At 32.3% G+C, this 25,899-nt stretch overlaps 1 protein-coding gene across 4 annotated transcripts in view; it reads left to right on the plus strand.

Moving 5' to 3' along the window:
• Positions 1–25,899, plus strand: part of LOC106878598 (E3 SUMO-protein ligase PIAS2) — a 116,861-nt gene that overhangs the window by 82,731 nt on the left and 8,231 nt on the right. Inside the window, exons 1-12 of one of the 4 annotated variants that reach the window (XM_014927884.3) lie at positions 419–1,057; positions 4,347–4,478; positions 6,270–6,354; positions 12,165–12,215; positions 12,359–12,449; positions 12,608–12,742; positions 12,893–12,998; positions 13,262–13,335; positions 13,832–13,992; positions 14,222–14,361; positions 15,451–15,589; positions 22,933–23,222. In XM_014927884.3, the coding sequence (XP_014783370.1) occupies positions 940–1,057; positions 4,347–4,478; positions 6,270–6,354; positions 12,165–12,215; positions 12,359–12,449; positions 12,608–12,742; positions 12,893–12,998; positions 13,262–13,335; positions 13,832–13,992; positions 14,222–14,361; positions 15,451–15,589; positions 22,933–23,222 (1,522 nt within the window). In that variant the 5' untranslated portion in view covers positions 419–939. Of the gene's footprint in view, positions 1–418; positions 1,058–4,346; positions 4,479–6,269; positions 6,355–12,164; positions 12,216–12,358; positions 12,450–12,607; positions 12,743–12,892; positions 12,999–13,261; positions 13,336–13,831; positions 13,993–14,221; positions 14,362–15,450; positions 15,590–22,932; positions 23,223–25,899 lie in introns of those variants that run through there. The other 3 variants (XM_014927893.3, XM_014927898.3, XM_014927858.3) reach the window with 3 other exon arrangements.

Raw genomic sequence — 25,899 nt, forward strand, 5'->3', positions numbered from 1 at the left:
AATATATTTATTTATACTCTTTGTATAGGTACTTTTGGTTTCACGAATAGCAATCGAATTAGGCCTCTGTCAAGGTCCAACATTTCTAACTTTACTGAATCGCTGACTCGAGTATTTGCCATATATATATATATATATATATATATATATATATATATATATATATATATATATATATATGGGTCTTTTGACTATATTTAAATTTTATTTGAGGGGAAAAGACTAAATTCGTGTTGATTATAATAAATCTATTGAACAAAGCTACAAAATTGAGCGTGGACACAGTTTAGTAGCACAAGTATTAACGAAAGTAGGATCAGATGTAGCAGTATTAACGACAGCAGTAGGAGTGGTGGTAGTAGTAGTAAAAGCAACCGGAGTAGCGGTAGTAGTAGTATTTAACAAGGAAAGGAGTAGCACTATTAACAGCAGGAGTAGCGGTTGCAGCAGTTGTGGTGGTGGTAGTAAGTTTTATCTTACGAATACAACTGTATACGGTCAAGTAAACAATTATTTTCTACTACTTGGCTCCATCACGACCACAGACCAATGAATTACCCCACTCACGGACAGGTTATGCTGGCACTGGACTTGCTACCAGAAACGCTAGGTTCTGACCTTTCTGATAACTTTGACTTCTTTTCCCCGCTGCTTTCCCTCAGAAACTAATGGATGCCACTTTCTCGGCCAACTTCGCCCATTGAGGAATGTATATTACGAATTGACGGAGTCGATGCATGCAAGTTTTAGACTAATTATAATTTACTGCTGATTGTATTTTATTTACCTGCGTATTTTGATAGAGGAAAACTTTTTTTAGTCACGTTAATTTTGGGCCTTATTTCCTATCCAAAATAATATTCTCTTGTCCTCCAGCTCGGCATACAGGAGTTGTGAGTTGTAAGGTATTTCATTGGGTGTTACCATCATGTTAGAGTAATGGCGCCTAAAAAATCAACAGTATCAAACGTTCTTCCGTTTCATGTAGTGGATAAAACGGCTTTATCACCGGGATATACGCATTGGGACCATCATGATATAATTTATACTAAAAGTGGTAAGTCATGAGGCATTTGCACCTCTCAGAATTTGTACATTTGATAACTAATGAAGCTGCATTGTTGAGTAGTAGAACTTATCTGCTTAAAATATAATAAACACAGCACATATCTCTTTTTCTCCGGTGCTTTGCGATGAACATTTCTGTTCAGTTGTGACTATCAGTCTCTCACTGGAGAATATATCTTACAAATATATAATGGGGCCTTTATGTAGGCTGCTGGCTTTTGATTAACAACAACGCTGTTAATGATTATCTCGTCGTCCAGAAACGGCCTCTTATCTAAAAATCCCTTGGTTAGAATCAACACAAATATTGCTTTATTTCTTTTTTGTTCTTTATTTATTCCTTGTTGGGAAATAAAATAATGGTAGTGTTGGCTGACGTTAAAAGAAAAGCGAACCAGGCGACTACTAAGAGATTCTTTCCTGATCATATGAAATATTTCTTAACACTGCTATTTTCTATTATGCAAGCGACTGTTTTACTTTTCTGTTTATAACTTGTGAGCAAATTATATATACCATGGTGTCTCGTTGCTTGTTGGAAAAATACTTCGTTATTAGGGGAGTTGGAATGGTAGTTTGTTTTCTTATTTTTTTTTGCTCGAAAGATATTTCTTTCTAATATAGTTTTAAATGTAATTAATTTTGTCTAGTTTAACAGAATAAGAATCCAGTTGACTGGAAAGTTATGCAAATTATTTAATCCAGTCCTGATACACGAATCGTTTCTCGTATAGAGTCAGCATTTTTAGATAATATATAATGTCATAACTGCTATAAAAACAAGATCAAGATTCATCGAAAATTAATATATTTCATTTGCCAGTATTAACTTTCTCGTCCACGACTTTATAAAGCAATGACGTATATTACTTTCGCAGACTGAATGTGTAGCTTTATGCTAAAAGAGATTTAAAATTAATGTGAAAGTCAGTAAAACTTTTGTGTTCGTGTTAGAAAATAGTAATTTCGATCTGGCGATCTTAATTTAATGGCTATTCTTGAAAACAACAGCAGCCTTTTTTTTTTTATGCAGACTATCAAAATGTCTTTTCATATGTTTGATTATTTAAACTCTCTAGGTAGGTACTCCTTTAAACTTCTGGTCGATTACCCAAGTGTTGTATTTGCCGTCAATATTGTAGTTCCCTTTCTATCTTGTCTTTTTTTTTCTCACGCAAATAAATTTATCGCCTTTGCTTATGATTCTATTAAAGAGGAAAACGACAATATTATTTCCGAAATAACCAAACTAACATTTGTTTTTTTATGATAAAGTTTCAAATCGATGTCTTGGTTTTGTATTACAATTGTCAAACATGGCCTATTAAAGAGAAAGTGTCATCCATCACTCAGCCCCACACTCGTTCACCTCTAAGATGTGGTTACTAATTATTTCAACTAACATCTCTCTTTCTCTCTCTCTCCCTCTCTCTCTCATAAAATTATTTTTAAAAAAATTCTAGTAGTTCTTGATCATAACAAGTGATTTGTTTTGCCTTGAATAACAATTTCAAAACTTCAGTTTTGTATAGATTGTATTATTTTTCAAATATTTTAAGCATAGAATAGCCTTTTTTCCCCTTTTCTTATCGCTCCCTCCGATGAAAAAAAAAATGCTATTTTGTTTGACAATGTATTATCAAATTTCTGTATTGTAACCGATTTTCAGTTTTCTTCTTTGGACTATCCAGGCTTATACTGCGAGATTGAAAAAGTGTACGAGTAGAACGAGACTTATTATGATTATTATTATCACTACTACTGCTACAATTACATTTTCATCTTTAGATAAGAAGTCATTCAAATTATAAAAGCTAATAGTTTGGGAAAAACCAGGAAAAAAAAATTCACACAGAAACTTCCATATGCAATATGCAGAATAACAAACGACTTAGGCAAATAGTGCGAGATGTAGCCACCATTGTTTTGTAGGGAATTGACATATTGGTAGCAGTGGGTTATCGCGATAGAGTGCATAAAATAGTCACATTTGTAGGTCGATTATTTTCCCACCCTTTTTAATATTTGGATTTTTCTAGTTACTCAAATGTTAGTGGGAGAAGAAGAAAAAGCAGTTATGGCGAAAGTAATTTTGAATCTTTATTTGTGGCAAATTGCATTGGCTTCTTGAAAAAAGCCAACAATATCGGAGACATGTTGTGATATTTATACTTTCTCTCCAGCTGGGAACGAAAACTAGATTATGGTTAGTTTTTCAGTGAACTGTGTTCATAATACGTATAAGCTCTCGAAAACTAGTTTCGGTTTATATAGTTATTACTTCCGCTCAGCTTTTGGAAGGAGAAAATGTGACTGTTATGTCGTTCCCTGTATGTTGGACTAACCATTAATTAAATGCATCAGCTTGCATATGAAATGGATGGATATTGAAAGGGATTTCCGAATTGATAATTACTAAGTTCAGATCCCTTGTAATATTAACAACATAAACCTTTTCTAGTAATGCCGTAGAGCGCTGGCCAAAATGTTTTTTTTATATCTAGTTACGGCCGTTTATATTCTGAGTGGGGCCAATAAAATGAGTCAGGTAAAGATCGATGTAATCCACTGCATGACCACTCCCTGGCTTTGTGCCTATATTAGAAATCAAGACATTTGTATTTTAGTCCCTCAAAGTTTGATGCTCTTGTTAGAAGAATCACCAAGGCTGTTATATAAAAAGTACTTGGATCTGACAAAATTAGCATTGAGGGCGTTTTCTCTTTATTTAGTAAATAATTCATGTGGCGCTGATTTAGATGTTGCATTTGTAAGAAAAATAGTGGGAATGCTATAAACCTAATGCCTTGTATACATACGTTCATTAACTATCACTTCCGGCTCTTGTGCATTTATTTATGTATGTTAGCCTTTTTTTTAAATACACTGAGAGCATGCCTGTCTAAAGGGATCGTATTCAAAGTGTAAATATTATTACATGGCTGACATAATGTACTGCACAATACGCTCTGCAAAGTCTCGATAAAATTGAAAAGTAATTGAAACACTTCAGCTACCTCCTCGTTGGAAATATAGTCATGAAAGAGTAAATAGAAGAGTTTGTACAAAAGTTTGTAGATATCTGGAGAGATATAGATATAACAGGTATCCTAGATTTACTCTTTATGGAATTTAATCTTAGTTATCCTGAAAGACAAGACTCCTTTTTGCTGTTTGCTTTCCTAGAAAAAGTATATTCAATGAATTTACTTCAATTTCATTTCTTTTTGAAAAAGTAAATTGTTTCCCAATTAATTGTTTCTCATTTATTTATTCAGGTCCAATTGATTTTAGCAGTAAGCACAATCACTCAAGTCCTGTGAGTTCATTACCAGTTCATCCAGATGTGAGGTTGAAACGGCTACCGTTTTATGACATTTTAGGAGAGCTTCTGAAACCAACTAGTTTGGGTATGTATGCTAAGAAAATAAATTCCGTTTGAAATAGTGTATTTTGTTGCTAGCTAAGCAATATTAACGAAGAGTTATATCCCTTCAGATTTTTCAAAAAATTCAAATGTTTTGATTTTTACTTTGGTCATTCGATAAGTAGAAAATATTTCAGTATAAATATATAAGCTATGCCTTAATTCTGGATAATTCTTTTTTTAATTTGAAAACTCTGAATTCAGGTATACTAATGTAATCTTTGCATACGAATTCTATTAACTTAAGTTTTTGTGGGATAAATTTTAACTATAAACAATTGATAACATCGCATGTCTGTACCAGATGTTATTAAAAGAGAACTGTGCATAAGAAACGTGATAGATTTCGTTAAAAGGTAAAGTTGTGAAGTGTATACGAAGTTACTGATTAGAATTCATCATTAATAGCAACTATTTTGAGTATCTTGTAACAGATGGCTCATGAGTTTTTTAATAAGCTTTGTGCTTTGTTTCATGTGAGATATATTTGACTTTAAAGTAAATCATTATTTGTTAAACATTATGATGAAGTCTAATTTGATATGTAATGATTTGTCTTTATTTTACATTGATTTAGTTTATACCTGAATATCTTCATATTCTAATGAATCGCTGAAAAGATATGGACTGTTGTGCAAGAAAATTTTTACAGCTAAATATATAGGAAATCTGATAATGTCTAAATTTCACAAATTAGTTTTTAAACTCAGCTTGTGAAGACCTGTTGGGGAAAGCGAAATCGTGACAGCACCTGTGCCCAGCGTCGCTTTCTTGGCACTCATGCCGGTGGCACGTGTAAAGACATTCGAGCGAGATCGTTGCCAGTGCTGCTGGGTTGGCTCCTGTGCAGGTGGCACGTAAAATACACCATTTTGAGCGTGGCCATTGCCAGTACCGCCTGATTGGCCTTCTTGCCGGTGGCGTGTAAAAGCACCCACTACACTCTTGGAGTGGTTGGTGTTAGGAAGGGCATCCAGCTGTAGAAATTCTGCCAGATCAGATTGGAGCCTGGTGTAGCCATCTGGTTCACCAGTCCTCAGTCAAATCGTCCAACTCATGCTAGCATGGAAAGCGGACATGAAATGATGATGAGTTTTTTTTTTCTCCGGAAATTTACTAAAATGAATACTGCATGTATATCATGAAAGTCTAATCCACAAAAACTGATAACACTTCAGCACAGTAGGCCTACCATTAAATGAAATTAGTATATGTATTGAAATTAACTACAGGATGGTGACAAGGTGGTTGAAATTTATGAAAAAGGTTGTAAGTTTTGAATCAAGGGAAATGTATATCTGTAGGAGCAGGGCAACTGTAGATGATTGAAGAGAAACCAATTGAACAAAGAAAAAAAGTAATAACTGCAAGAAATTTTATGTACTTACCTAGATTTGTGCAAAATATTTCAATATTGTAAGTTTAAAAAGCTCCATGTAGAGTAAAATAGACATAAGAAATTCTGAGCATCAAATGTGAAAAATGATTATCAAAGAAGACTCTTGGAGGGCAGTTAAGATTTTTAGAATTACTTATTGATTACTATCCCTGCTCCCCTTAACCATCCTATTATGAAATGAGAATGGTTCTTATTTTAAGCCTGACAGATTGAGAGAAACAGAATGTCTTTTGCAAATAGGTGATATTGTAATGTGTTTGAACATAATGGATATTTGCACTTGGAGGTTTAAAGTTGAAATTTTAAATTGTCATCTTTTCATTTCTGTATTAACATTTTATTTGATGTATTTTGTTTTCCATTTGACTTTTGCAGTCCCTAAACCTACTGGTCGTTTTCAAGAAACATTCTTTATATTCCATCTCACTCCTCAACAGGCACAAGATATTGCTATGTCCAGGTAAATAATGTCTGTGTGTGTTCACTAGTTGACTATTAAATCGTTAGAATCTAAAATATTATTGGTGGCTAATTAAGTTAATATAATTTTGCTAGTTTTCTTCTATATCCTTATGTTAATCAATTCCTTGTAAGTAAGGTTAGGTGAAAAATTGTGTGTGTGGGTGTGTGAGAGAGAGGAAAAGTGCAAGGTTGAGCGACCAGGGTGTTCAACACATCATCAAAAGATTGTGTGTTCAATTCCTGGGCCAGGTGACATGTGCTCTTGAGCAAAACACTTGATTTCATTTTACTCCAGTCCATTCCACTAAATGAAATAGCCATTATGTCTACCAGGTCCACTGCAAATGAAATAGCTATCATATTCTCCCAGGTCATGGGTGAGCAGACCAAGAGAGCATCTGTCTACTCACAACTACACAGGCATGTAAAAGAAATAGCCAAAGTATGGTACATGCTTATTAGGTCAAATTTGCATGCAAGGAATTATGGTGTAATATGTCTAGTGTGCCATACAACAACTGAGGACAAAGAGAAACTAATCGGTAAAATAAGAAGTTCATCTGTATATCTATATCAAAGAACAAGCCATTCAACAAAACACTTCAGTTTCAGTGCAACCATTGTCACAAGTACAAGCTAAGATCAGACAGCCCTATCCATACTGGCTACATTTCCTACAGTGATGTAGCTCTGGCAGGTTCTAATGCGTGCCAATGATCCCCTTAGATATAGTTGTCTCATATTTTGAAATGAGATATGTTGGGGATCACATCATCACATAAGAAGTTCTGACAACTACTTTTAGGTCATGAAGGCTTTATGAGAAGGAACAGATCCTGTTGAAATCCTGAGGAAAACTCCCATTACTAAGTTTGAATAACATTTCCATAGCTCTGAGGTTATTTCAGAAGTGAGGGTGCACAGTATGGCTGTCTTTGCTCACACCTTCCAGTGATAAGGTGAATAATATGATATGGTCAGCAGATTGGTGCTTATGCAGGGCTGCCCATCACTTTTGTTTTTTTAGGGCTGCTCAAAGTTCTCATAGGGAAAGCACCAGCATGGTGAGTTTATTAAGATGCTTCTGTCAGTTAACTAAATGCCTCAGCTGGATTTTGTTTTAGTTCTGTCGATCATGAACTGCACTCTTATAAACTTGTACTTGATGGTCTCTTGTACTATGTATATTCGTGTGTGTGTATGTGTGTAACAATAATGAGCTAAGGGAAATAACTGTGGATTGTGGCAGTGTTTGAACAAAGACAAATCTAACAAGATAACTACTTGACTTATTGAAATTATCACTACTTCCAGAAAGGCTTGGTGACAGTCTCAAGAATCGAGAATTTTCCAAAATTAACATCCCATTAAAGAAAAGATATATTTTGACTTTTTGATAGCTGTGGAAATGTTTTCACCTCAATACGCAGCTGTTGCTCAACATTGTCTCCAGCAGACCGAAATATATTTAGCTGTACAAGAAATTGTAGAGTATATTTATGGTCTAAGTAATATGAATATATGTATAGTGGGTGGGTGTGTTCCTGTTCCATGCTGACATGGATTGGGCTTTGACTGGATCCCATGTGCCCAAGGCCTGCATCAAGCTCCAATGTTTGCTTTGGCATGGATTTTACAGCTGGATACCCTTTACACTGTTTTTTTCTTTTTTTGCTTGCTCCATTGACAGTGCTACAAGCCCTGGAAGGTTGGGGATCAGTTTCATGCAAGACGATGAGGTTGCAATGAGAGAAAGAGAGCTGTGCAAAGCAAGTTCCTCCAGTGATATCTCTGCATGGCTATTAATATCTTACAGGGGAAAAAATGTCAAGTTCATTTTGCAACTACATGTCCCATTGCACTCACTTTCTGCAAGTGTCCTTGGAGCCTGTGTGTGTATGAATGTGAAGATACACACACGTGTGCACACATACATATCTTCTATATTAGATACTTATGTAATACCAAACTTCAATACTGCATGGATTGAGATTTCTGTTGACAGGACACTAGTATATAGTTTTAGTTATTTAGGTTAAGTGTCTTAATTTGGGTAGTTACAGATCTGGTGTTGCTTTGGTACATTGGTTAATACGGCTGGTTTAAAGCAGATGTAGTGTTTGAACCCCATGAGCAATGTTACATTTTTATCTTGTGTATATCTTGGTCTGCCTTGACATTGCATGCTAATGTAAACAAAATATCATCATCATACAAGCAGTGTCAATTGTTTGCAGTTTTCTGTGAAGACAGGCGTGATTTTGTATTGTTTGTGTTCAAAGAACTAGGTAAATTGTCATGCTTGGAAAAAAGGTGTGGATTGGTGAGAACAAGAGCATTTGACCATAGTAAATCTGCCTTAGCAAATTTTGTCTGACCCATGCAAATAATGAAATTTGAATATTGAAGCAATGTTAATAATAGCTATAGCTCCTGTTGCCTACACTAACTTTATATTCAGAGTAATAAAACATCATTTAACTTGTAATAACTCTAACATTATCCAAAATGAATGAAATTTTGTTAGCTCTCCTTTAGCTAATATCAGATAAGGCAGGAGTTTGATTAAATTTTCAATGACTGATTGATCTGTGTTTAACCACAGTACAAAGCTTTTGTCAACTCTGTACTTTTCCATCAGGATCATAGCCTTCTTTATCATGAATTGCCCATGTTCTGTAGGATTGTGAATCCTAAATTGATGTAGATGGGCAATAGACCCATTTCAAATGTAGCCATTTAAACTACCATTTTATCGCCAAACAGCCCTCCATACTAACTCATCTGTGTTTTGTTGCACCATTCATATATTTGCCTACGATTAGAAAATTGGCAGAATTTGGTTTTGTTAAACCCATATATTGATAACAAAAACTTATTTTTTCATTCTGGTTAAATGTTTCAGTGTTATTAGCTTTTGAAATCATTGGCTTCTTTCTGGGAACTCTCCAGTCATATCTAAAATCTTTATTGTTTTTATGTAATATGTTGACAAATCCATAAAATTTGTTAACTCTCTAATAGTTGTACATCAATAATTAATAACTTCCACCACTCTGTCCTTTCTAAAACTACACACAAGATAAAAATTGGCCATTGATTAATCTGTCAATGATTTTTATGTTGCCTTATGAAAATTAAAGTTACAACTAGTCCAAAAATACAATTATATGCATGTACCTGCAAAGAAGAGAAATCATACCTAATTAGAATAACAAAATCAGTGAGCAGCTAAGAGCTGTTTATTAGGTCAGTGGATGTACTTTTTACATCTGTTTAACATCCGCTTTTACATGGCCTAGATGAGATTAGGGCTTTGAGGGTGCGATTTTATTGTTGGGTGCCTCACCTGTTGCCAATCTTCATTTGCTTTTCCTGTAAGGGATTGGTTTTATATTCTGCTACTCATTGCCAATGCAGAGCGACCAGTCTGTAATGTCAGCAAGGAATGACAATATCAGTTTCACTGCACTTGTTCTGCAAAATGTCAACATTCATATATTTGTATACATATATAGACATATGTATGATAGGAAGCTTGCTTCCCAACCACATGGTTTCAGGTTGAATACCACAGTATGACACCTTGGGCAAGTGTCTTCTACTATACCCTCAAGCTGACCAAAGCCTTGTGAGTGAATTTGGTAGTTGGAAACTGAAAGAAGTCTGTTGTATATATAATTTCATGGACTTGCAGTACATTGTGTCCTTGAACAAGTTACTTCTTGTGAAATTTCTCTAGTCTACTCAATTGAAATTGAGTGCTGGTGCAGCTGCTTGTCTCTCCATGTATCTTATTTTTGATGTTCTGCATCAGTAAAGAGAACGCTAAAAGGGTTTGTGTCTGTTCATGGCAATTTGCAAGTACTTCTTGGCTACTCAGACCTGCTTGCAAGTGACAGCTATGTTTTTCATATATGTGTATATGCATGCATTTGTGTGTGTACATATGTTTTGCCACATGCAGGTATTAAAATAATACTATACGTTATTTTTGTGTATACATTTATGTATGTGCCTGCATGTGTAAATATGTGGATATATGTATGTACATGCATATATAAATGTATATCCCCCACTGCTATCCCACCTCAGCCTATATATCACTTTCCTTCCATACATTCTTGCATCTTCTTATCCTACCACCCTTCCCATTCTTCTGTCTCTTCTATTCACCTTGTACATTAAGGGCTAACCCTGACACATTAACTCTCTCTCTCTAGATCCATCCTAATTAATCCCACCATTGTGAAGAAACCATATATCTCTTCTACAGCAAGAGGCATGTTCTTACACTGATGTGCATCACATACACACACGTGCATGCAAATAGTTTTAATTTGTCTTCCAAATCTACTCATTTGGCTTTGGTTTGCTCAGGGCTATTATAGAAAGCATTTAATTGTCTGTACAGTAGGGCTGCATAGTTTCCTCTCATAGCAGGGATACATTTTACCTATTCTTAAAACCAATGTGTAGATGTATATGTTATATACATCTTCATGCATGTAATATGTGTATAAGGCAGCGAGCTAGCAGAAACATTAGCATGCCGGACGAGATGCTTAGCAGTATTTCGCCTGTCTTTACGTTCTGAGTTCAAATTCCTCTGAGGTTGAATATGCCTTTCATCTTTTCCAGGTCAATAAATTAAGTACCAGTTGCATACTGGGGTTGATCTCATTGCTTCGGGAACGTTTTTCGGTGCTGGACACTGTTTTCCGGTGCATGTCTTCTTGTCCCAGGCATGTTCTTGCGGCCTCAGGCTCATTCTTTCAGTGCCAGGCATGTTCCTACTCCAATTTGTTTCTAGTGGTTTTCTTACAATTATCTTAAACTGTTAAGCAGTTTATCTATTGAAGCTATGTTTCTACACATATAGTAGTGAAATTCTTGTTGAAATTCTCATTTAATTATGAATAGCTTGTTTTGGGAAGGTTTGATAGTAACATAATATTAAATATGGTATCAAGAATGATATTCCCCCTTTTTCAGGTGATTAAAAAAATTTTTTTAATTCATTAGAAATGTTTAAATTATTATCGTTATCAGCGTCGCCTTACTGCCACTTGTGCCGGTGGCGCATGAAAAAAAACATTCGAGCGAGGTCATTGCCAGTGCCGCTGGACTGGCTCCTATGCAGGTGGCACATAAAAAACCGCCATTTGAGCGTGGCCGTTGCCAGTACTGCCTGACTGCCCCTTGTGCTGGTGCCACATAAAAGCACCCACTACACTCTTGGAGTGGTTCGCGTTAGGAAGGGCATCCAGCTGTAGAAACTCTGTCAGGTCAGATTGGAGCCTGGTGCAGCCATCCAGTTTGCCAGTCCTCAGTCAAGTCATCCAACCCATGTTAGCATGGAAAGCAGACGTTAAACGATGATGATTATCCACATATCTAGGGGCAGCTCTCCTCCCACCTGCATCCACATTTTGCACTAAACCAAAGATAAATGTCTACTATAACAAGGGTTTTTTTCCTTTTGAACTTGATTATCTGCAGCCTTCACTAAAACACTAGACTCATTGGGCTTTTTTTATTTTTTTTAAATCCAGCCGTCTTATCTTATTTGTCTACATTTTCCCCTACCAGTGATTTTTTACACTTAAATATGTATTTACAAATCTGTACATATATTAACATGGAAAGCAACCATAAAACTGTGGAGGTAATGTTTGTGTTTATGTATAGATATATGCATCTCTGATACAGATTACATATGTGTGTTATATATATATATAATGTGCATATTGAACAGTAAAGTATATGAATTTTTTTTAAATCTCAATTATTTTCCATTTTTTCCAGAGATTTTAGACCTGGTGCTAAATGTGAATACACAACACAAGTGCAGTTGAGGTAAGTAATGATTTTAAGGTCTTTGTTGTTCCATGTCCAAAAATATTTCAATTTTGCTTGGTTATTTATCACCTCAAATATTCAGTGTGTTTATATTTTGAGTGTTAAGTTTAGTAATGAGTGACACACTTATATTTTTATAGATTTTGCCTTTTGGAAACAAGCTGCGAACAAGATGACAACTTCCCTCCAAGTATATGTGTGAGAGTGAATGGGAAACTCGCGACATTGCCAGTAAGTGAACAATATTTATTGTGGAATTTTTTATAAAGTATTTAGATTTTGCATGTCAATGACAAATGTTTTTTTCTTGATTTTGTCTTTTATAGTGTATATTTTTTAATGGCTTTTATTTATTGGGTAATTGTAACAAAAAATTATTCCATTTTCAGAATCCAATACCAACAACTAAACCTGGTGTTGAGCCCAAACGTCCAGGACGTCCAGTTGACATCACAGCTTTATGCCGGTTGTCACCAACAGTGCCCAATCATGTTGACGTGTCATGGGCTTCAGAGTTTGGAAGGGTTTGTATTGTTGTTTATTAATAATTTTCATTTTGTAGAAAGTATTCTTGTTGCATTTATTTTGTTTCACTTCAAATTTTGAACCATAACTATGTGGTATTTTAACATGCTGATATTGAAATGTTCGGTGTCATTCCTTTTCTGTCCCAGGGTTACTGTGTTGCAGTTTACTTGGTGAAAAAGCTTACCTCTGACATTCTACTACAAAGATTAAAACAGTTTGGTAACCGCCATCCAGATCATTCCAGAGCTTTGAGTGAGTATATTTTTACTTTTGTAAATATAATTTTTAGTTAATAAATTTTTTATATTTTAAAATTAAAAGTTAAAAGTTGGAGTAACTTGAACTACATTTACAGAAATCTAATACTAATTTGGAGATTATTATGTACAATGATATTGTTAGTGGAAACTTTCTGTAAGAGCTAATAATATAATTTTAGCATAGTGGTACTATCAATGTGACGTATGAATAAATTCAACTAAAATGTTTTATCATAATTATTTCTTAAACTGTAGTTAAAGAAAAATTACAACATGATCCAGACAGTGAAATTGCAACTACTAGCCTTAGAGTATCATTGATGTGTCCAGTGAGTATTCTATATATATATATATATATATATTTTCTTTTTAATTTTCCTTGTTTATATGATTATCTTTAGATGGTTTTTCAATTGGTTCATACCCTATGGTTAACTTTCACGGCTACTGCTAAATGTTTTTTTTAAAGTTTCCCCATTTAATGAAGATTTTCTTTAAAGAATACATTGTGCATAAAACTATTAATTGATCTATCATTTAATAAAATTTGCTACATCATTATTTTAGCATCTACTTTTCTGTGCTCACATGGGTCAGACAAAATTCATTAATGCCATCAGATTTTCAATGGCTTGGGTACTTTCTGTCAGCAGCCCTCAATTGTTTCCAAGTAAGAGGATAGTTCTCCATGGACAGACACTGCATGATGGTCATGTTTGTTAACAACTATCATGCAATGTTAATGTAATCAACAAATTTGTTCTGTTTGCTTTTAAGGAATTTGTCATTAAAAGAGTTTATCAGATTTGTGTATTTATTTTACAGCTTGGAAAAATGCGTCTTCAGATTCCCTGTCGTTGCAGTACATGTACACATTTACAGTGTTTTGATGCTTTCACATTTCTTATGATGAATGAGAAAAAACCTACATGGATCTGCCCTGTCTGTGATAAATCTGCAGCATTTGATAAACTTATTATTGATGGGTAAATATATTAACAGTTTTTATATAATTCAAAGTAATTTGAAGCTAATAAATATAGTTTGTGTAAAATTTTCTTACTTTCAATCTCCCTAGATTGTTTTAGATTTGAAATAATCACAATGCTTGAGAGGTGAGCCTACATTGTTCCAATATGAGTTGAGGTTAGTGTGTTTTTCTCAGTTATGAGTTAGATGGTCAATATTATTTTAGTGATCATTTCTCTCTTTCAGATTATTTGTGGAAATTCTTCAACAGTCTGCTGGTTGTACAGAGATTCAATTTGGTGAAGATGGTTCTTGGAGTCCTTTGAAGGCTGTAAAAGAAACATTACTTATCAGCAGCCCAGTTATTAAAAGCTCATCAATACCAGGTAAAGTGAAAACGATTTGCCTTCAGTTTTGGTGGGTGGGTGGGTGGTAATTTTGACTGGATTCTTTGCTAACCACTATCCTGTTCTCAAGAGAAAGTAAAAGGCTTGTCTTTTGGTTTTGTGTGTGAATAGACAAGTCTTCACAGGTAAAGTTATTCAGTAGCCAAAGAATAAAATTGTTTACTGGGATTCTTTTTTCCTACCAACCTGTTAATCAAGAATTCAGATCATAAGGCACATAAACTCCTATATAGTCAACAGTCTCAGAGCAAGTTCAATCAATTCTATCCAGATATAAAACTTGGTCACTTGAGCTGAATTATTTATTTCTTGGAAGTGTTTAACAACTGATGTCTGAGATGAATATTGCATGTTCATCTCATTGTAGAGGTATGTGAATATCTCTGGGTATATTTTCTTAAAGCCATTATTATTTTTCTCCAAATCCAGCAGCTACAGCATTCATTTATTAGTATTTGTGGATTGGTAGTACTGATGTGTAGAGAACTGAAGATGTTTCCAGATAACTTATTGATTGGTTTCAGCCCCCACTGCATGGTATCTTGGGCAAATGTCTTCTATCATAGCTTGGATGGGGGTTATAAATAGATGGAAACTGAAATAAGCCCATCATGTGGGGTTGTTTGTGTTCCTTTGTTTCAATATCATATGGTGTTGTAAATCAGAGACATTGTCACTAGAAGAGTGTTATTCATTTCTAGTATTCTGTTAAAACATGTCTGGCCAAGGAGAACTTTTACCTTGCTTGGAAACAGGTGAGGGGTGGCTATAGGAAGGGCATCTGGCCATAGAAACTAATGCAACCATGAAAAAAGGACATTAAAATGATGGCATATTGGAAATGTGTTTGTTGCATTGACTAAAAGAAATAGAATAACATCGTACCTAAAGATCATTTTAATGACTATTTTTAGAATATAGGTATTTAACTTCTTTAGAATAGAAGGCTGAGAACGGCCCCAATGCCTTTTATACAAAATCAAAGGTATGTTCTTGAAATCTTATTTTTTTAAATTCAATTTTCTGAAGTTATTGCTTCCAAAACATATTTATATTTTATTTTAAAAGGATCACCCGAGAAAAAAGCAAGTCCACAGCAAGATGTGATTGATTTGACTATGGATTCCTCATCTGACGAGGAAGATCTCACACAGCATGTTACTCCATCACGAACTCCAAGTACATCACAAACCAGTAATTCTTCAGGGTGTGTGAGTCCATATGTTATTCCTATTGGCACGCCATCTCCTCCCTCACACTTCTGAATGCTGTCTGTGACCACACTGTACAGACTTCAACATTGCCTTGAACTGTTTAAGCTGCATGTTGTTTCGACTTGATGGCTGGACTTTGTATATACATATAGATATTCCATTTAAGCACAGAAACTTGCAATTTCTCTTTTTTGCAAAACTTAGTTTAATAGAATGATTTTTAAATTCAAGATACTTATCTTGTTAGATGTCTACATACTTGCAATTCTGGCTTATCATCACTTGGTTATTCCATACAACATGTATCTACAATTATTTTAAATTACATTACCCTCTCCTCACATTTGTATAAATTGTTTAAAAGAAAAAAGAAAAAAAGTTTATATAGACCAAATGGACAAAAAAATTACTTCCCTCTATATATAACTTATTAGATCTCTCTACCTGCACTCTTCCATTACTTTGGTCATTTTCAGTTAGTTACATTGTACGCATATATGTTGCAGAGAGAATGTATGTGTTTAAAGATATATACACTCGCATACATATTTTTGTCATTTCCCGCCCCCCACCCCCTTCACATTCATTTAATTGTAATATATTTTGACATTTGGTAAAAATTCTCCCTCCATCATTGTCCTCATCTTTTTTGTCTCTTCATCATTCCATTTTGATTTGTTTTATGGTATCAGATTTGTTTATATATCATACATCTGAGAACAAATGTAAGTTGGTTTTATTGCATTTTTGTTACTCTTGTTCAACAATTCTTGAATAACAGCAGTGAGGTCCTGATTGCCTCAAATGCGTATATTTACAGTCTCTGTAGTCTTGAAGTGGACTGGTTTGGGTAAACAGATTTTCAGATCTTTAAATCAACTAAGTATAATTAAAATATTGATGAATTTGTAAACTATTATATTCAAATGTTTCAATTTTTTGAAATATTAAGTTGATTAGTCACCTTTATTTTACTTGCGCGTTCTCTCTTTCTCTCCTTTATTTAAATGGTTCATTTCAATAGGTTTCTCTGAATTGATATTTTTTATAACAAGCATGAAAAAAAATTTTTCGAGTGTCTTATGAAGAATGCAATTTATAAAAATAAATCATTACAGTGAATTAAGAGGACTCTATAAGATAAATTATAAAAAAATCGTAATCCTTCAATTAAATTTTCAACAGGTGTTTAACTCACAATCTGTTTACTAAGGATAATATTGTTATATAGTTTTGCTGTTTACTGTCAGGTTGTTTTAAACTGGGTGTTTTTTCTTCTTTTGTTACCTTGTAGTTTTTGCTTTCGTTACATATTTGTCATTTTCTCCAAATGTTACTGTTTTCTAGTTTAACCCTTTAGTGTTCAGATTACTCTGTTAAATATGCTTTTTCACTCAAATTGTTTGGAATTAATCTTCTAGTTTTGAGGTTTCAATGATGTGATTTTTTTTATTTTTAGAATGTCAATGTAGGTTATGTGAGAGGCTAGATATGGCCAGTTTAAATGTAAAACATTTGGAATATTTGGGCTGGATATGGCCAGTTTAAACACTAAAAGGTTAATCTATTTTGTAGATAATATTTAAATTTTATAATAGGGATTTAATTTAAATGTAATTCTAAATGCTTCTGATGTAGTTATTAAAAGTTGCAGTCTCAACTAATTTCTTCGTATATTTAACAAAATCTTATTAATTTCCTCATCTATAGTATGGTATATCTTAGAACGTGTGTACCTCATATTTTTTCATTAAACTCCCCCTTCCATCCTTTTTTTTTATTTTGCATAAGATTTTTAATGTTAGGGATAAATCTTTTTTTCCACTTCTTTCTCTCCCTCACCCATATCTTTTTGACACATTCTTTTTCATTTTCCCCAAAATACACAAGTTAAAACTACTTAACATGAATTTCATTTAGCAACTTAGTAAATAATTCTGCTAAATAAGTTGTTTCTGTAACTTTTTTTAACATGTGAATGCTACTAATTGAGTTTATGTATTTAGAATATTTTTTGAGTAATTTAGAGTAAATGTCTTTCGTAAGCATTTTGATCATGGAGTGCCTTTATATTAAGATTTGTAATATTTTCTTAATAGTTTTTAAAAGTATCTGATTTTCCAATAAATAACATCTGACTTATTTAGTAATTCTGTAGTTTTCTTAATTTACTTCTTAGTTCAGTTGTAAGTAGTGTAATTATACTTTTGGTAAAATGACAAAAAAAAATGTATTTAAGAAATATGTGAAACTAAATCAGGCTAATAAGAATAATATTTAAATGAATTATTAAATAGAAATAGTTTTCACTGTTTCCTCCCAGTCTGCTCAGGATTATTTATATTCCTTTACTCATTACCTGTGATAATTGAATTTATCATTGGTTTCATGATGTAGAGGTGAAATATTGCTACTGTTATTCCAGAAATTGTTAAACTGATGTTTAATTGTACACAAGACAAAAAGGAAACCCTTTTTGTGCCATTGTACTGGAAACTGTTATTTGAGGCTATGCCTCCAACAATGTGCAAGTTCAGTCCTTATGTTCCTAATTGTTTTACAGATGTACAAGTAATGGCAATAAAGTGGCAGCCATTGGCAGTGAAATTCAAACTATTTCTTTGTTTTGGGTTTTTATTTCATTTATTGAAAACTTGCAGTCTAGGTTGGTAATAAACATCCCAGTTTTGCTATCAAAACTAGAAAAATTTTCTTAAGTGTTTAATATTGCATTTAAAAAAAAATTAGCAATATCGAATTTTATTTTATGTTTCTTAAAATATATTTTTATATTGCTAATTAGATTTAAATTGGATGACAAGATTTCAATTAATTTACCTGCCTTTATTGTAATTGAATTATTGATATAATTTACTTTTAGTTCTTATTTAGAAATTAGAGCACAAAATAAAGGAGTTTTTTTTTTTTTTTAGTTTAGTATTAAGAAACCTTTGCAGAATCATATTTTTACTAATATTTCAGATGTTATCTACTGGAATAATGAATGTCAGTGTTTAAGTTTTCCTATTTATTGATGTTTTCTCTTCAACAAATTTAATGGCCTGTTTAATAGTCCAGCATAAGTTAATTAATCTTTCATATTTCAAATATTAACGTCAGACTTGGGAGTTAAATTACTCAAAAAAGATTATTAAATCTATATCATTTGTACATAGATCTGATATGTTATTTAGACAGTCTTTATTTCAAACTGTTAGTGGAATATCTAAATTTAAACTATAGTTGCATATTATTTGCTTTTATTTAATTAAAACTGGCTATATAGTGATGAATGGATAACTAACTATAATATATTCATGCACATAAAGGCAGATATTTTTTATCTATTATTCAGTGATCATTTTTAAAGCTTCAAATATTGCAGTATAGAAAATAAACCTGTTTTAACTTCATTCCCAACCTGGCTGCTTTTTCAAAGTTTGTATGCAAGACATTCAACAAATTTATTTGATGATACAGTTTTTCAGAAAAAGTTGTCAGTAAGTCTGACTCCTCTCATTCTTAATGCTCAAGATTTACATATTTTAAAAATATTACCTACTTTATTCAGAGATTTTCTCAACAATCTGCAACTGTTTCTTTAGATCTGTATCATTTTGAAATGTCTTGCTCTGTTATTTAATTTTTGAAACACATCTTATTGAAGATTTATCATACAAAATTTTTTCTTTATATTCATTAGAAAGATATGAAAAGTTGCACGCATGCATAGTGTCAAAAATTGTTTTCAATGTATTGACTTAGCTGAAGTTTTCTCAAATCTTTTACTTGCCTACCCAATGCAGGTTGTCCTGTATCAGGTTAGGTTGGTAACTATTCCTAGTTCCAACCTGTTTTCTCATGAAGTTAGTTTCAGCAGCCTCATAATTTCAACATGATTCCTTTGACCTTGTTATACTAAATTACCTGTGCATCTACAAAGCATACTTCCCTGCTGTTTGATGCCTCTAATTTTCAAGATACCTTACTTCAATCAACATATTGTCCACATTACACTGTAACGGCAAAATATAGCCAAATTCAAATAGTAGTTTTTGTATTTCACTTCAGTACCAAGGACAGAACAATTTTAAACCATTCTTGTCACTTTATACCATCCTCCTTAGATTTGGATACTGACCATTTGTGCTGCTGTGCAGAAATTTCTAATAATACATTCTGTGCATTAATTTGTTACAATATTTTATCATTTAGAATACTGTATTTCATACCTATCTGTCATTTCAGCAAATCTGAACTTGTGTGCTGAAAATTTTATTTTTCTGTCTCTCTCCCCACAAATTCAAACTCTTGAAGACATGTACATAAAACACACACACTGTGCAAGGAAAGATCACTGAAAAACAATTCACTGCTTACTCAATGTATTGATAAGAATATTTAACAGTTTTAACTTTTGATATATATATATTCAAGTAATTGTTTAATGAAAAAAATATTGAAAAATTTTTCAGTTTGCTTTTTTCTCAGCTGTTGTGTTAAAAATTTTGGTTTAGTTGTATTTTTTTGAAAACTATCAGGTCTTTGAGCTGTGTTTTCATTTGCTTACAAATATACAACACTTTCAATAGAGAATTTGTGAGTGTTTTGTGCAAGTGCCTGAGATGTATTAACAATGTAAGTGAACAATTTTTCACTTATTTTGGTCATTGCTTCTGTTATTTGTGTGTGTGTGTGTGTACACACACACATGTATCTTTTTCTTTTTACAGGTAAGTTAATTTAGTCAGGCATATGCAAAATATACTCTATGTTCAACTATGTAATTTTTTTCTTAATACTACACATTTTAACTATATATATATATATATATATATAAAAACAGATTTTTGTGTGCAGTGAATTATTCTTGCTGAACTTTCCAACACACACACACACACACACACACACACACACACACACATACACTCTCTCTCTTTCTTCTCAGCCTTCTGGTTGAAACATTACCATTGTACTTGTGTTGTTTAGTACGAGGTTGACACTGATTGAGTTTTGATAGCTCTCTCTTTTTTAATCTTTCTTTTCTGAAAGTGGACTACATTATCTAATGTGCCCTTCCCTTTTGAGACAGTAAGGTGTTATTTGAGTGAGATTTAGCAGGTCGAGTAATCGCATAGAAGATCCCTCATTCACTCTTGTGGGTTCATTGTATATGCTGGTGTTTGATAGAGCAAGTCTATGACGCTTGTCTATTCTTCCTGCAATATTTATTTAGAATCTTACTCGGCAGTTTATTCAGCTATTTGTATATGTTGTATGCAGATGTCTTTTGTACACTTGTAACTTATTAGCTAGCTAAAGATCTATTGAACTTTAGGCTGCTGCAGTGTTTGGTACCTCTCCAGGGCTGTGTTGCCATCAATTTGACACATCTACATCCTGTGTTGTAGTGATCAAAATCAAGTTTGATGCTAGTTCTAATAATTTCCATGTCTGTTATATAATTGTCTGCTTCAGAGAATAGCCTCTTAGCTATTCCTGGTTGTTAAATAGGCCATAACATCATTGTTGAGACATGTGTGTGTGTATTTATGCAGACATACATTATATATAATGCAAAATGTTTGAAACAGTTTTGCTTGTCCCATAATTATTTTTTTAAATTTACATTTCAGAAAAATTTCATGTTCATCATATTTATTCTTGACATCCCAGATGCTAGGCCTAATCACTAAAAATTGACAAAGTATTTTCTACTATATCACTTGAAATATCCATTAAAATGCTTTAAGATCATCTTTTATGTTGTTATTGTTCTATTTTTGAACATTGGTGCAGTGTAAATTTTTTGGTCATTGAGATTCTAGTTTTGATTCTTAAGAATGCTTTACATATTGACTCTGGAAGTACATAATAACTTTTTTTTTTTCCTTTTACTCTGTAAATCCAGAAATTTATTGTAAAAAATTTACTTTTTTGATAAGAAAAGATTATCTTAATCTTCAAGGAGAATTATAAAGACATGAATTGTTTTATGAAAACGTTTTAGATTTTTCTTAAATTGATTTGATTCTTTAACTGGTTGTAGTTAAAGATTATAAATATACTTAAGAATGAGACAAAACATTTTCAAATTGATGTAGATACTTTTTTGTTTTTCTTCAGATGGATTAGCAAAACCTACTAACCACTCAGATTCAATGCAATCAGCTATTGAAAACCCATCTTTAATGAATCATTAGATTAAAGTTAAACATATGAAATGGGAGTAAAACTTTTGATCCTGTTAAAATATTTTTACTGATAATTGTTCGAATGCTTTGGATGATGTTTAGAACATATTTAAAACTATCGCAAGTAAATTTACAAAATAATTGAAGTGTTTTGAAGTTACTATTTTTACTATGTGTTACTACTAATAATTTCTCACATTTAATACTAAAGACTGCTTGTAAAAATATATATGAAGGTAAGTTACGAATGGAACATGAAATCCTTTTTCTTTTTGTTCTAGTACAGATGTTCTTTCATTATTACTATTATTATTAAGTACTCATACATACACATGCACACATACCTATATTTATATGTGGTTAAGTTCTATAATTTTTTTCTATCTGATTTGTCCATACTTAGATTGCTATAAAGAACTGCAACATGTAATTTATTTTATAAGATTACTTATTTCTGTTGATATTTATTAGGAATATGGTCGTGTTCTTGTGAAGATATTTTCCTCAGCCATTGAGATTCTTTCTCCACCATGTATTGTTTATAAGCTTATTGCAATAGGCATCCTTAAATAGTCTTATTACAAGGTCCTGTTACTGGTTCTTCTATATTTTGCCCATTATAGAGAATGTTCTCATTGGAATGAACTAAAATTTTTTTGCTTAAGCTATTCCTTAAACTTATTAGGAATTGTATTTTTAAAAATTCATTAGTAATTGTGTGATTTGATAGATATAAAAGCTAAGACAGAAGTTCTACAATTGGTGACAGGAATTTTGGACCCCCAAGATCCTTAGTATTTGTTTGTTCTCTAGTTTCCTTACTATAAAATTACTAACAAAATCAATCCAGTTTTAGATCAGCATTTTTAAGATTTTGTGTGATAGCTGTATAGCCAGATAATTAATTTCTTTATTTTTATAATAAACCATTTTATTAGTGTTCCATTTTATATGATATGGTTAAACATGACAATCCTGAGTAAATGGAAGAATAACAAGGTGGGAATCATTGGGAAGCTAATTTTCCATTGGGATTAAATTTTAAAAATATGTAAGGATGAAAAAAAAAAACCTTAAGAAATTAAGTAATTTTTTTATTATTGCTAATGTGTTTGTTTTGTCTCTTTCTTTATTTCTTACAGATCATCAATTGCGACTTCAGTTAATTCATCTCCTGTGTATTCCAACAATGTATATCTTCAGCCGCCTTCCCTTCCTGTTATCACCTCCAACAGTATTGCAGCAGTATTTGGCTCGCGGTCATCTCCTGTGTTGAAATCTGCACACTCATTGTACATATCACCTCCAAACTTTGCTGAACTGTCAGCTAATGATATTTCTGAAAATTTTACAAAACTACCAGTTTTCCCTGGAGCCAATTCCAGTTCAGCAGCAGCGGCAGCAGCAGCAGCTTCAACACCAAACCCAAGGGGTAATGAGATTCACTTTATATCTATCTGAATTCCTCTCAAAATGGCAGAGAGATTTGAAACTACAGTTGCTGGATGGCAGTAGCTCTGTGCATATAGGTATAAAACTAGTATACTATTTGGACAATAAAAAAAAAATCATTTTAACGACTCCAAATTTGGGTTGGCATCATCAAATATTCAGAGAGGACATTAACAGTCCTTGATACATCTTCATTAGTTTTTTTTTTTTTTTCTCCTTTCTTGTTACAATCATTTTGTCTGTCTTTGAGAGTTAAGGATAAATAGCTTAAACAGGTGTTCTCATTGTTTTCCCCATTAACTATTTCTTGCTTTTAGTTAGCATAACTATTATTGTCTCTTTTGTTGAAGATTTCTGCTGAGAGTATGTGAATTATTCTTAACTTTTTTTTAAATTTTTTTTAAAAGTATTTTGATTAAAGTAATCTGGCTGCATAAAAGGTGTAGGCTTGATTAGATGGTGTGGGCAATCATCTCTCAATTGTAATATAAATATTTATATGAATGAATGTTTAGACTATTGTAAATAAGAATTAATGTATGAAATGTTATAACTAAATTCCAGCTGGTGAGATCAGAACATTTCAGCTATTATTGATTGATAACTTAAATTTTCTGAAGAGATTAGCAGTTGCTTTGAAATCCCTCAGCTTAAAATTATTGAAGATCACACACACACACACAATAAAAGCGAATGTTTTTATATGCATCAAAACACGAAAATTAACTTAGTAAAGGTTTGTGAGTGTAAACTCTGATATCAAAAATATTTTGTGACTTTGAAGTTTCACAAGAAGTATGGCTTATTTGAACTGGGTTTGAATATGCCACACATCTAATAAAGCTTCAATAGAAATATATATATATATATATATATATATATATATATATAAAGAATAAAAGTTTAGAATGGTACAACAATGCACTATAAAACAAAAAATGGACTATATACCTGTTGTAATTTGGTTATCTATAATCCGATGATATTTTGGAATTACAATTCCTTCTTCAGATCTTAGCTGGAGTCTCTGCTATAAACTTTATAGCAGAGACTCCAGCTAAGATCTGAAGAAGGAATTGTAATTCCGAAATATCATCGGATTATAGATAACCAAATTACAACAGGTATATAGTCCATTTTTTGTTTTATAGTGCTTTGTTGTACCATTCTAAACTTTTATTCTTTACAAACAATACTCTCCTATATATATATATATATATATATATATATATATATATATATATATATATATATATATGAAGCAAATATATGTAACTAAATTAATCCAGAATTTCCTTTAAGGCAATAGACATATGCTAAGTATTTTACTGAAGTCTATTTTACTGAACTCTGAATGTTGTCATTATGACAATTACTATATTTATTATATTTAGTGTTTTGTTACCTTCAGAAATTGATAGTTAGGGGTGAGACATGTTTTAAGAGGGATTCAGTTTTCAGAGTGTGGTTGTGTGTGCCTGTGGCTGTTTATTCATTTTAACACCAATATATAAAAATGTGGACCACAAAATTATCAGCAACTCAGTTGGAAAATTTGTTTCTAGAATCCCCTTTTTCTTTCCCAGCCCCTTATTTTTCTTTAAATTTATATTTATTATTTTTTTTTTTAATAAAGACTTGTCTTGTGAAAAAAATGTGTTGAAGTTATTTATTTTCTTCTGCATCTTACTTAATTTATAAATAAGTTCACATTGAGACACAGCGACTTTAAAAAGATGAATTAGTAGCAGGTTATGTGCATGATTGTTCTTATTTTTATTTATGTTTGATTGTTTACATTGATAATAGCCTAAGTCCTTATAAATCTGCCCTATTTTTGAATGTGTATGTATGTGTGCATGGTGCATGCATACATACATAGAAACATTTATGATGAGTTCATACAAAATAATGGTGTTACAAAATGTATATTGAAAGATTATATTTTAAAAACCATGAAGTTTATTGAAGACTCACTATACATATTACAAAATTATTTTTATTTATCTTTAGTCTCTAATTTCTAATTATTAAACTCAAACTAATATTGCTATTAAAAAGATTTACTTAGCTTATGTTATTTCTTTAACTGTAACAGGAAATGTATACAGCAAGAGAAAAATGTTCTACTTAAAACTTAAGCAATTTTAACTAGCATTTCTCCTGTGTAATAATTGAGATATCAGGTTTGGATGCCATTTTGGGGTTTTTTGTCTCTTTTTTTTTTTTTTGTCATGGTATTTTTGAACAAGCTGTTGTTTCAATTGTTTATAAATAATGATGCAGCAAAATTTAGAGAGGAAAAATGCAGTTCTATTGCTTAGAAAACTAAGCAGAAAACATTAAAAAAATTTTTTTATTTACTTCATCTCATTTATTTATATTTACATACACATTAACATCCATAAATCTATTAAAATCTGAAACTTATTTCTTTTTTCTTTGCTTGTGTTATCTTATTCTACCCTTTAGGTTATTTCAAATATTCTGTAGTACTTCTGTTGAACATATATTTAGTTATCATCCATTTTATCTTTCTCTGGAACAATCAAGGGTCAAAGCTGAAAAATGCCCCGATTTCATTGATTTAGTTTTCTCATTTCTAACAGATATGGTAAATTCATAGAAGGCTTGGCTATGGCAGCTGCTTGAGAATC

This window comes from Octopus bimaculoides, chromosome 4 (assembly GCF_046866305.1).
Source record: "Octopus bimaculoides isolate indiv1 chromosome 4, ASM4686630v1, whole genome shotgun sequence".
NCBI classification, from domain to species: Eukaryota; Metazoa; Mollusca; class Cephalopoda; order Octopoda; family Octopodidae; genus Octopus; species Octopus bimaculoides.